A 13130-nucleotide genomic window follows, 5' to 3' on the forward strand; every position below is an offset into this window, starting at 1 on the left:
ATAAGCAGGAACTAACTAAATCTATTGGAATGTCAAAGTGTGCGTTGAGGGGTTGATCGCATGAGTACTATACTTTATGCATCAGAAGTGTTTTTTTCACTCCGTCTCTATCCATCTCGCTCTCTCTCTCTCTCTCTTCCCTGGTGGCGTGAAGCTTGCCCCTCCATTACTGTAGCTACCTGCAAGCAGACCATGCACTAGCAGAGCAAGAGATAAGGAAGGTAGATGGAACAGTAGCAACAGTACAGTATGTACAGAACTCTGCTGCCCGCCTACTCAACAGCTCCAGAGACCACATCACACCAGTCCTCTATGACCTTCACTGGCTACCAGTCAAACACAGCATGCATTTCAAAACACTACTCACCACCTACAAGGCCCTCAACATCGTAGCTCCCCCCCTGCCTCACCGAACTCCTCCATCATCATGTTCCCTCCCACTCCCTCCGGTCCAGGGATGCCAACCTCCTAAAAATCCCCAAGACCAATCACAGAACCTGGGGTAACAGGGTTTACTCAGTTCCTGCTCTCTATGGAACTGACTTCCAACTCAAATCAAAGCTCACACCCACTCTTCTTTTAATAATGCCCTCTAAACCCACCTCTTCAGACTTGCCTTCCCCACATAATCCCATTTTCATTGTTTTACTGTTCTACTTCTAACAATTTCTATTTTGTTACATTGTAACCCCTAAATCCTTGTATTAGTTTTTGCTTTGATAAAGCTATTTTTGTTTTTGAAAAGCGTCTTTGAGTAGCTACAGTAGCAAAATAGGTTTGATATGGGGCACCAAGTACATCCTGGGCTTGCCTTCTCCTGTTTAATAACTCAATTAATATTCAGATAAAGCTGTTGCTTTTTTGCCCGTTGCCAAGTGCTACATTTGGTGCATGCAGCATGTCAGAACCTTATTCTACCTGCCTACTCAAATGGAGCATGTAAACAGGATATATGTGACCCTTTTTGACTGGAGGACAGTCATTTCGCTGGACTGGAGCCCAGTAGTGCTACTCTGAATGAGAGCCATTGAAATGGTGTTTTCTCTACTTAAGAGTTTTAACTCGACTTCAGTTCTATAAGCTGTAGTACAAAATTATTCACTCAATCTTATTAACCAATATATCATTATTTTGATTCCCTGCTTTCATATGACATGAAAAAATGAAAATGAAAAAATGCTAGATGACTGTCTCCCAGTCAAATTTGGTCACATATCATCCAATAATCTAATTTAGTGTTAGTGTAAATATTACATTATGGGGAATCATCAATCGAATTAATTGCCAATTGGCTCATTTAACCACAGCTGACAAGGCAAACTTTGTATTCAGAATGAGTTTTGGGTTACAGCTTGCGTGTATTTAAATTATATTTCACGGCCATCTAGTCTGATAGTTCTCGATGGCCCTCGGAACTAAGATGGAGCAAGTGAAGAGGTGTATTTTCGGGGTCATTCCACAGCTTGGGAGCCAGAAGGTAATAGAGTCTAGGTCACTTGGAGTGTTGGCCAGGGTGTTATAGGGACAGGAGGGACAGACAAACGTTGTTTGCTGAGCTAAGTGTGCAGGAAGAGGTGAATAGCTCTGGGTCATATCCTGCAGGTCGGCATGCCCTTGGTCACCTGGTATTGTAGGTCATGACCAGTGTTTTGAATTGGATGCAGGCAACAATTTGGAGCCAATGAAGGGAGCACAGAAGTTCAGAGACATTAACAATTTGGGAGGCTGAAGACCAGGTGTGGTGCCATGGCCTTTTGTATCAGGTTTGAGGGAGCAGGCAGGCTGACCAGCAAGGAGAGAGTTGCAGTAGTCGAGCCTCCAGATAAGCCTGGTGGCTTGGATAAGGAGCTGGGCATACTCCTTGGTGGGGAAGGGTCTGATCCTCCAGATGTTGTGAAGTGCAAACCTACAGGTGAGAGTGATCACTGCATGATCCCCGCCGCATTCAGTGTGTTCCGGGGAAAATAAAGCAATAAAAGACAAATCTCTGGTATAGGGAGATGACCATCTACAAGACAATGTAGTGGTTTGAACACATGCTATAGGTCTCAATAAAGAAAAGAAGAAAAAGCCCAATTTAAAGCTGTAATCCGTAAGATGTATGTCTTTCCATAAGACGGAAAGCCTGTTCGGCCAGGGGAGATATAGGTATTGCACTGCCGGTATAATTCTCTCATTACAGGTTCATAGGGAGGTGGAGAAGGAGAGGCACAGGGAGGGATGGAAGGACGGAGGGGTGAGTATCCCGGAGGGATGGTGCGTTGCAACAACAAAACCCCCAGTGATAATGGCGCAAATCTCTACCTCTTTCGATCACCCTTTCCTTCCCTCCCTCTCTCCCTTTGTCTCTCTTTTCTAAAATCCTTTCTGTCTTTCTGTATCGATCTCTGTTCCTCTGACATTTTCTCTCTCTCTCTCTCTACCTATCGCTCCATCCATCATAAGAACTTGTGGGTCTTTGAATGCCAGTCATTTCAGGTGGCGTGGGGTCAAAGTGGCTTTAAGGAAAGGCAAAGACAGACTGGAGGCAATTCACCTCTGCTGTAAAGTCATGTACCAGCAGGGTGAAGCGAGAAGAGAAGGTGTAGACCAGAGAGCATTGCTTTTTATTTTTCATCATGGAGCACCAAGTCGCTCAATCCCCATTGAGCGCCGTAGTGGCCGCAGTGGAATGCCAGACAAACTGCCTCAAATGAGCACCGAGTGGGGTGTGCCTTGCTCATGGACACTTGCAACCAGCACAGGTGGCTGTGGGGAAATCAAACTTCAGGGTCAGGGGGGACAGTCTCTCTGACAAATGGGGGGCATCGAGCGAGTGAGAGAAGATGAGAGACTTACCCTGGGCCCTGACATCTGTCTCCAATCTCCAACCCACTCAGCCTAAAACCCCTCCAAACACCCTCTGTCACTTACACATGTGTGTGTGTGTGTGTGTGTGTGTGTGTGTGTGTGTGTGTGTGTGTGTGTGTGTGTGTGTGTGTGTGTGTGTGTGTGTGTGTGTGTGTGTGTGTGTGTGTGTGTGTCTATGTGGGAGATGCACTAGAGAGAGACAGTAAAATCCTTTCTACTCTCTCAGAGTTAAATGAAAGAATCAAAGTGTATTAAAATAGTAATAGTGTAATTGTACAACAAAAGAGTTTGTGTGCATGTGTGTGTGTGTGTTTGTGTGTCCCAACACATTTTGGACGTGTGCGTCCCTGTATCTAAACATGGAGGCACGTGCATGTAGGTGTGTGCGTGTGTGTGCGTGTGTGTGTGTGTGTGTGTGTGTGTACGTGCGTGCGTGCGTGTGTACATCCACACGTACAGTATGGGGGACATTCTAAAAATAATGATTTCCTCCAGTCATTTCATTCTCTGTGATCAATCACCTGCACCCGGGCTCACCTCAGCAACAATGGCTCCGGTAACCTCAGCCATCCGTTACGACTGTCTCACAGACAATCGCTGCCTCCGCGGGGAGCCATTAGACTAATCCAGCTCAGAGAAACACAGCTTCAATAGTCCAGACAGGACTCTATTATATGGCCTCTGGACAACAGGCTCGCAGGAAAATACCATTAAAAATCGATAGCACGCGCTCAGAATGTTTGGATTCAACATCGTCAGTTGATCTATACTGTTTATCTGAAATTGCAGGTGCATGGGGACGTGTGATTGCTGCCTAAAGCCAAGACGTGGTATTGGAATATTCCATGCTACAGGAGGTACAGTATGAGGATATGAAAGAGAGAGACAGAACGCGCGTGTGTGTGTGTGTGTGTGTGTGTGTGTGTGTGTGTGTGTGTGTGTGTGTGTGTGTGTGTGTGTGTGTGTGTGTGTGCATGTGCGTTTGTGTTAGAGAGAGATTGTGTACTGCATCCTCTGTACATATGAGTTCATGTAGAGCCTTGAACAAAGCCATTATCAGGAAAAATTTGTTTCTGTGATTTCCACAGCTCATGAATATTTGATCAGGTGACACACACCACGCGCGCACACACACACACACACACACACCCGCTAAGCCCTAACCAACAATATCTATTGTTCAATGCTAGCTTAGCAACCGTTGCAAACCGGCATCATGTTAGACAACGCTCCCATTCTACCATAGGAATCAATGTGGTCTCGCACGCACAAACAAGATAATTATTAACATTAATAATTTGTAGAGTGCCTTTCTTACACCTTTCTCCAAGCCCAAAACTCTGGCTTAACGTCCGGGACAATTACACAGCTGCTAATACAGCACCCAAGCACTCGGGTGCCGCAGTGGTGAGGTGCCTGCCCACCACCGCGGAGGTTGTGGGTTCGAATCCACTGTGGTGCATCCGGCTTTGTCGAATGTCTATATTAACCCATTCAATCCGGGAACGCATCTGTGTCATTTTTGATTTTAGCTGTAACCATTATTTTTTTACTTTGGCTATTCAAAAATAGCAGATCTACAAGATCATAGCGTGGCAAAAATCTTGAACATTTGTGCACATTTTTGAATACATATATTTTTGGAAACAACATTTCTAACTCAAATCTTTGCTTCTGGGGGGGGGGGTCCCTGGAACAACCGGATGCACCACGGTGGATTTGAACCGGCAACCTCCGTGGTGGTGGGCAGGGACTTTACCACTGCACCACCTGAGCGCCGGAACAGCATATTTTGATGGGGGTCGGCGGCCAAATACATATAATTTTGGGGGTCCTTGACAAGAAAAGGTTTGAGCACCACTGATATAGCAACAACAGTTTTTCAGAAAAATTAAGACATTTGTTGAGACATTTGACAGTTACAAATGTTCGCTTAAAAAAATATTTTGATTTGCACACATTTTCACGATTTTTCAAAAATAATAGTATTTTTAGTATAGTATTTTTGAATAGCAGATATAGGGCAGCACCTGTCAGCAGGGCGGCACCTGTCGGCAGGGAGTGTTGGAGGAGTAGGACGAAGGCTCTACGTCCTCCAGGTGGAGGCTCCTCACTGACAGTGAGTCAGTAGGATACAACAGCAGTGACAACACACAAATGTGTGTACTGTAGGGGAGCAATTCATTGTCATAACGACTAAATTGGGGAGAAAATTGTTTGTTAAAAAGCAAAAATGAATGATAAAAAATACAGCGCCCAGGTGATGACAAAACTACTACTTTATTATTATTATAATGACATGAATCTCAGGAATACAAATTATATTTTAAAATAAAAAAAAATTATTCTATTAACACAGTAGCCATGTTAAGTAGTCAGATGGGTGAGCCGTGTGGGTTTCCAGAGCATATTCATTTTAATGATCAATCAATTGATTATGTCTTGGCTTGGATCAATGGAACCAACGTAGTATACTTGAAGTTACCATTTTATTTACTGGTATCACAATGAAACGGTTTTAAAGAAAAAATACCATGTCATTTGTTTTTATATTAATGTTATATTACCCTTTCAACTGCATCCACCCCCCATTGTCCCCTGTTTTCCTACTATTTGACTCAATAGATAAATAACAAAGGTAAAGGTTACGAACAATCAAACTGTGACGATGCCCTTCTACAGTACAAGTATGAAATACATATTTTCCTTAACCACAGGGAACAAGATTCTTTGGCCAATGCTACACTCTGATATAGAAGTACAACTACTTTATCCTCCCAAATAGGACATTTTGGCTCGCAGTAAGGCATGAAAACATAATACACCCCGCTCCTGCAGACAAAAATATTCAGACAGACTAAATAAAGAAACTTTTACATTAACACAGCGACACAGCATTTCCACCCAAACCAAATCAAAGCTAATTTGTATCACCTCGTTGCTGGAGTGTTCCGTCGGGGGAAAACATTTTAACAGGTGAGGAGTGCAAATTTAGCTGAAAAATACCGGGCGCGGTTCGCTAACATCGTCTCCGTGCTCCTGAACAATGAATATCAGCAAGAATTTGATTGTGCCGGCTGCACCGTCTGACGACTGCAGGGGCCAAAGGAATTACAATATCACACCTAATGTTCTCTCCTCACGTCTGTCACTCCGGTCAGGGAGAATGGAGGAAAAAAGTTACATGAATAGAGTCACAGGGACAGGGCGCCACGTTTCAGGCTGGAGTAGTGAATTCGCATTATAGTATATACAGTATAAAGGGGAGGGCAGCTGATCACTGTAGCCAATCACAGCTGTCAGTCACTTAGCTAACATTACTACTCTAATGCCTGATGTCTATTTGGTTGCACATTGTGTGGAAAACACTGTAGCAGATCTACATGCTCACAACACTGAATGTATGGGGTCTGTGTCTCGTCTTACTTGCGTGAGTGTGTGTTTGGTTGATATTGCGCGTGAGGGGGGTGTCTGGTTGCTCGGCCCGTTGGTATACTGTGCAGACAGTCAGAACTTGTGTGCGCGAGGACCCGGATTGGTCGTGTTGAGTGTCCATTTCTCCGTGTGCATGTATCTGTGTGTGTGTGTGTGTGTGTGTGTGTGTGTGTGTATTACTGTTTAAGCACTCGTGTTCGCCTGCCTATGTAGAATTATTTCTCTCCATTTCTGTGCGTGTATCTCTGTTTTTGAGTGAATGCGTGCTTATCTCCCTGTGTGTGTGTGTGTGTGTGTGTGTGTGTGTGTGTGTGTGTGTGTGTGTGTGTGTGACAGTTTCACTTTCAGTGTCTACGTCTCGGGAGGGAGCCTGGGACCGCTGCTGTGTGAGAGCTGAGGTGTGACACCTTGTTAATGTGAGAGACATGATAAAACAGCTACCGGGGGAATGAGGGGCTCTCGTCTGCGTCGGTCGACAGCCTGACAGATACAAGCACACAAACGATCCCAAAGCTTTCCTGCAGTTCACTTCGCAAAAAGCACAGCTACTCTTCCAGCTACTTTCACTGGCATCGGCCACATGGAGGCTATTAATCACATGAACCCTATAGCGTTCCCTATTCCTGGGAGGCAAACATTCCGTGAAAATAGCAGATCTACATTCTCACAACACGCCACGATGCGTCGCAACGCGGTGTGTCGTGAGCTTGTAAATCAGCTGTTTCCCCACGAAAATATTTGGTGTTGAGGGGGGAAAAGGAGCCCCCTGGGGGGACCCGGGCTACCAAGTATATGATAGGGTTTAAGTGGTTTTACAATACACAGACGGCCACAGTATGCACAGGCCAACAGTTGGACGTTGGTAACTGGACGGTTCCCCGTTTGATCACCGTCTACTTCTGGCATTGTGTCGAGGTGTACTTAACCCATTAAGAGCGGGAAAGCATCCGTGTCATTTTTAGATTTCTTTGGGCTATTCAAACATAGCAGATCCACAAGCTCATAGTGCAGCACACAGGCTTGTCGATCTAAAGAACGTGAATATGTGCGCAAATCTTTTAATATGTACATTTTTAGCTCAAATCTAGCTTTGCTTCTGGTGGGGGTCCCTGGAACAAAATATTTTGAGATGGGGGGGGGTCCACGGACAAATACTTCTTTTTCTTTTCATTTTGGGGTTCCTTGACATGAAAAAAATTTGAGAACCACTGATATTATAGCAACATAAGTTATTTTAAAAAAAATGATTTAGAAGACATTTGTAGAATCCCTAGACAGAAGCAAAGATTTGAGTTAAACATTTTTGCTTAAAAAAATATATAAGAATATATATTCAAAGGTTTGCAACACCGCAGATCTATAAGCTCGTAGCAAGGCACTTGGTGCCGTGCTCTGAGCTTGAAGATCTGCTATTTTTGAATAGCCCAAAGTATAAAATAATGGTTATTGCAACAAAAAAAACTAAAATGACACAGATGCATTCCCGGATTGAATGGGTTATACAAGACACTGAACCTTTAACCCCGTATGAGCAGGTTTGTGCCTTGCATGGCTGCCTCCGCCGCCGCTGTGTGAATGTGTGTGTGAATGGGTGGGTTGGATAGATAGATACATTGATTCATCAATACTATAACATTAACTATTCGTCTTTTCAAGTCAAATTATTTTCCAAAGACGTAATACAGTACATATATGAATGTACCACGATTCATACTGCTGAAATGTTTGGTGGCAACGTTGCCACCTTTTGAATTGTGACCACTCCTCCTCCCTCAAGAAGTTATGTCTAGAAAAGTCCAAACATCCACCCCAGATCTTTACCCTAAAGGTCCGTACACACCGTGAGTGTTTATTTTATGCGATTAATTCACATTAATTTTAACTGCTGTTTGTGCTGTTTCTTCTTCTTCTTTTGTGTGTCATCGTCAAATGTCCAAATCAGTGTCGTGTAGCCACGCCCCTTGTCCCACTTTGAAGATGCAGGCCTGTTATAATTACATGCACACTGAGTGTGATAACAAGGCAATTATTTTTCTAAACAAGTTTTTTTACACAAACAAAATCACCAAGCTGTGTGAATGGGACATCGCCAAAATAACAGTTTGATGTGAAATTATCGCGAAACATTTTCATATCGCTTGTTTGCGTCGCTCCTGGTGTGAAAAGACCTTAACCACACCAAACTAATGCCTAAATGTAACCATATACTGACTAACCTCAATCAAATTGAATGAATTAAACCCATGCCTAAACTTAACCACATTTAGTTTAAGTAAATCCATACCTATGCCTAGTGCCAACACTCTCAAGACTCATGGTCCGTGTGACTTCAGGTGAGTGCAACTTAAAGGGTGACTTCACCTATTTTCAACATATCTTCACATAATTGGTCCTCACTAATGCTGATAATATGGTACCATTTTTGTCTACTCGGTCTGTGTCTCATAGAAGGGCTGTGGACAGTTCAGGAACATGCCTACCAGTGACATCATCGTTTTATTAACGCGAGAGCAATGGCTTCCATTATAGCATGCTAACTTTCCAGGAATAGAAAGCCTGCTGTTTCTATTAGCTTGGATTCCCAATCGATGATGTCACTGTTAGGCGGGTTTCTGCACTGTCCACAGCCCTCCTCTGAGACACAGACAGGGTAGGAAAAAAAATTATACCATATTATCATGAGCATAAGTTAGAGGACCAATTATATGAAGATAGGTTGAAAATGGGTTAAGTCGTCCTTTAAGCACCACTTCTCTGTAGGTTGGCTGATGGCAACCAACACCATGGTGCCCGCGGAACTCGTCCAAAATGGGCTGAGCTGCACAGCCTCTTTTCTCTCTCCTCGGAGCAGAGCAACAGACTTTTGCTGGGTGTTACTGTTACCTGGTAGACATGGTAGGCGTTGGCAGCTCTGCCCTGGAGGAATACCGATGGGATCCACACATTGATTAGAGCCCGGTGAGCCCTGAAGGACACACAAAACCACACATTTGGTCATTTTTTTTCGTGCAGTATAGCGAGACAGAGAGAGAGAGAGAAAGAGAGAGAGAGTCTTAAAGGGATAGTTCACCCCCAAAATGACTTGTTTTCTATCTATTACTCACCCCACTCATGGAGATTCGTTTTGTTTTTGTCGCATTCCTAAGCCAATCATTTGATAACTGGTGGCGGCTCCGGTAGGAGACTCAAAGTGTCAACTTTGAGTCTCCTACTGGACACATTAGCATCTTTCTGCTGGTAATGAAATTATTGGCTTAGGCAAAACAAATCTCCATGAATTCAAGGCTTCATGGGGTGTGTAATTTATAGAAAATAAGATTTTTTTTTGGTGAACTATCCCTTTAAGACTAATGTATGCTCCGTCACACAACGGTGTCGCACTCAAAAAAAATCACAGCTTGTAGGTCTGCTATTTTTGGCGTGTGACATCGTCGTGCGACAAAGTCTTAGTCACGCTGTAGTCTTACGTGTCAAAGTCTGAAAGGCTTGGGTCATCTGACGTCTGGCTCAAATCACCTGGAACCTAGAGATTGAGAGAGACAGACATAAATATCCCCCTACAATCTCACAGGGCCATGAGAATTGCATGTGTGCCTATTGCATATGTGTTTGTTTTCTGAGTGTTGTGTGTATTGTATACCACTTTAATCTATCTGTATCCTCAAGTCCCTGTAATAGCCCAGAAAAAAAAGTGTCCTTGGCTGATGATAGCCTATGTGTGTGTGTGTGTGTGTGTGTGTGTGTGTGTGTGTGTGTGTGTGTGTGTGTGTGTGTGTGTGTGTGTGTGTGTGTGTGTGTGTGTGTGTGTGTGTGTGTGTGTGTGTGTGTGTGTGTGTGTGTGTGTGTGCGCGCGCGTGTGTGTGCAAGAGAGCTTTTTCAGCGACTATGTCACCAGTTCCCAAAGCAATCGCCTCCAAATGTCCACAGAACAGACCCAAACAGAGGGAGAGGGAGAGATAGAGAGAGAGACACAGACAGACAGAGAGAGAGAGAGAGAGAGGGGGAAGGAGAGAAACTAGGTCTGGTCAATAGCTCTAGGGATATTAACAGCGTGCTGGGATTGTGACCAAATTCATGCACGCACACTTGCACACGCACAAGCACACACACACACACACACACACACACACACACACACACACACACACACACACACACACACACACACACACACACACACACACACACACACACACACACACACACACACACACACACACACACACACACACACACACACACACACACACACACACACACACACACACACACACACACACACACACACACGCACACACAAACACAATGAGTGGTCCAGCAGTGTAGGGCTGAGGCTGAGGGATAAGAGGTCCTATCAGGAGCCTGGGGCTTCCATCAACACTACACGGTGTGTCTGTGTGTGTGTGTGTGTGTGTGTGTGTGTGTGTGTGTGTGTGTGTGTGTGTGTGTACACAGTACTCACTGGTCCTCTCAGGTCGATGAGTTCCTGTCTCATGTGGACTATGAGCTGGTCCTTGGCCATGAGGGAACGGTACAAACGCTCATTAAACTCTATCAGCTCACCGTGCATCTCTGCCACCTGCACACACACAGGAATAGAAATTATATGGACATTAATTTAACACGTAGCAACATTAACACCCACACACACGTGTATTGTACGTGCCCACAACAGAAAGAAATAAAATGGGGAAATGAACGATCCGCACACAATCTTTAATTACAGGTCACACGTACTTAATCACACGTACGTAGAAATGTCACGTTTTCAAAATTGGTCACGCTGTAGTTCTTTAACATGGTTTAACATGTAACTAAATGGACCATGGACGTGTGCGATATGTGCGGTTAAATGTGTACAGTCTCAAGAGTTAACTGAGCACTCTGGCTTTTACAGTGCACAGGCAGAAGCAGGGTGAGGGTGTCGGAGGCTGTGGGATACAGGTAATGAGGCCTGACAGCAGGACACATTCTCAGAACCCACTACTCACACAGGAGGAGCGGATGAGAGGGGGAGAGAGAGAGAGAGAGAGAGAGAGAGAGAGAGAGAGAGACACAGAGAAATCAGAAAGACAGTGTGAGTGAATGAAACAGAGAAAAGGGAGATGACAGAGAGACAGACAGAGTAGAGGTGAAACCGGTTCATATCCTGCCAGCCAGATCGCTGTCTCCCTGCTAATCGATTGTCATCAGCTCTAACTAACCTTGACATTGCGTGATGTACGTGTGTGTGTGCGCGCGCGCCTGTGTATGTGTGTGTTTGTGTGTATTTGCACCTACCTCATGTGTGATATGGCCAGATAATGGGTCTGCCATCACATTACCTATGTGAGCTCCGCAACAAGCAAGAGCAGCGCACACATCTGCTCGTGTGGTTTGTGTGTGTATGCCACCTGTGCATTGGTGACCATGCACGTGCCCCTGTGTGTGTGGCTGTGTGTCTCCCCTCATGCCGTCTCCCTAACCATCCTGGACAGAGTGGGACAGTCGTGAGTCCACACAGAGTGACAGCCGTGACACACACTGTGCTGTTTGGAGGACACCTGCTGTCAAAGTGTGTTTGGCAGAGCAGAGTATCATGGCAGACAGCTGAATCTGCTGTCGCTCCATGCTAGAGCTGCACCGCTACTAGCCACCGGCGGCATCAGCCACATTAACCCTGGCATCCCTATTTTGGGCCAATGGCCATGTCTGCCGCATGCCAGATGAACGACTGCCAAAAAGGCTGCTGTACGGCGAACTATACCATGGCAAGCGCTCACGTGGCGGCCAGCAGAAACTTTATAAGGACACCCTAAAGGCCAGTCTCAAAAGTTGTGGTCTGGATCCAGAGACCTGCCCAACATCGCTCCAACTGGCGCGTTGCAGTCAAGCATGGTGTAGCAGAGTCTGGAAAAGTGCGGCACCCAAGAAGCCGAACAGAAGCGACAGCCCCGCAAGACCAGAGCCAGTTCCTCCCTCTCACCCAGCCAGCCCCAAACCATCACATAGACATACCCTCACTGCAACCGGTCATTCCGTGCAAGGATCGGGCCTCATCAACCATCTTTGTACCCACAAGACATTGTGAAGTAGCTTGGTCATCTTTGCAAGCGAAGGACGAACATGGCTGTTTAGGGGACACCTGCTGTCAAAGTGTGTTTGGCAGAGTATCATGGCAGACAGCTGAATCTACTGTAGCTCCATGCTAGCGCTGCACCGCTACTAGCCACCGGCGTCATCAACCAAAATAACCCTGTTTTGGATATGTCATTATAGGCGTAAATTTTCAGTCCAAAAGACTATTGAATGGGCAGCCCTATGTAAGCACGGACGGGCTTAAATTTACAGAAGTCTAGTTCCCAACATACCATTGGTGTGTCACATCTGAAATCACCTGTACACCCCCACCCCTTCCATGAGGGAACAGGGTTTACATTTACATGGTTCTGCCCTACAAGCCCTCTGATGCCCCGAGACATCATGACTGTTCCTGGCATGGCAGGCATTCATCACCTCCATTTACTGAGGCACCGTAACTCTTAAATAGGTTGTTGGGAGAAAAAAAGTAGAAGATGGAATTAATTTTAAGCGTGACGGAACCCAATTAATTCTCACTGAGAGGGAGCTAATCAGTTTGCCGTTCTCCGGCCATGGTTCACTCTCTATTCTGTGAGTGCACATTTTGTATGGAATGGATGTGTAACCCCTGTATGTGTCTAAATGTGTTTGCCAATGCCTATATATGTCTGCTTGTGCGTGTCTACAGTATGTGTAAGTTATGAGCGTCTGTATGCACGTCTACATGTGTTCGTGTGTCAGTCCACTTTTTGTCCTACGCTACTATCTGGTAAAAATACATTTGG

At 45.1% G+C, this 13130-nt stretch overlaps 1 protein-coding gene across 1 annotated transcript in view; it reads right to left on the bottom strand.

Moving 5' to 3' along the window:
* snx29 (sorting nexin 29) overlaps nucleotides 1-13130 on the bottom strand; it is a 159892-nt gene that overhangs the window by 50189 nt on the left and 96573 nt on the right. The window contains 3 exon segments of the mRNA XM_080456032.1: nucleotides 9169-9250; nucleotides 9753-9808; nucleotides 10748-10864. Coding sequence (XP_080312158.1) covers nucleotides 9169-9250; nucleotides 9753-9808; nucleotides 10748-10864 — 255 coding nt within the window.

This window comes from Gymnoscopelus braueri, assembly GCF_963280865.1.
Source record: "Gymnoscopelus braueri genome assembly, chromosome: 17".
Classification (NCBI taxonomy): domain Eukaryota; kingdom Metazoa; phylum Chordata; class Actinopteri; order Myctophiformes; family Myctophidae; genus Gymnoscopelus; species Gymnoscopelus braueri.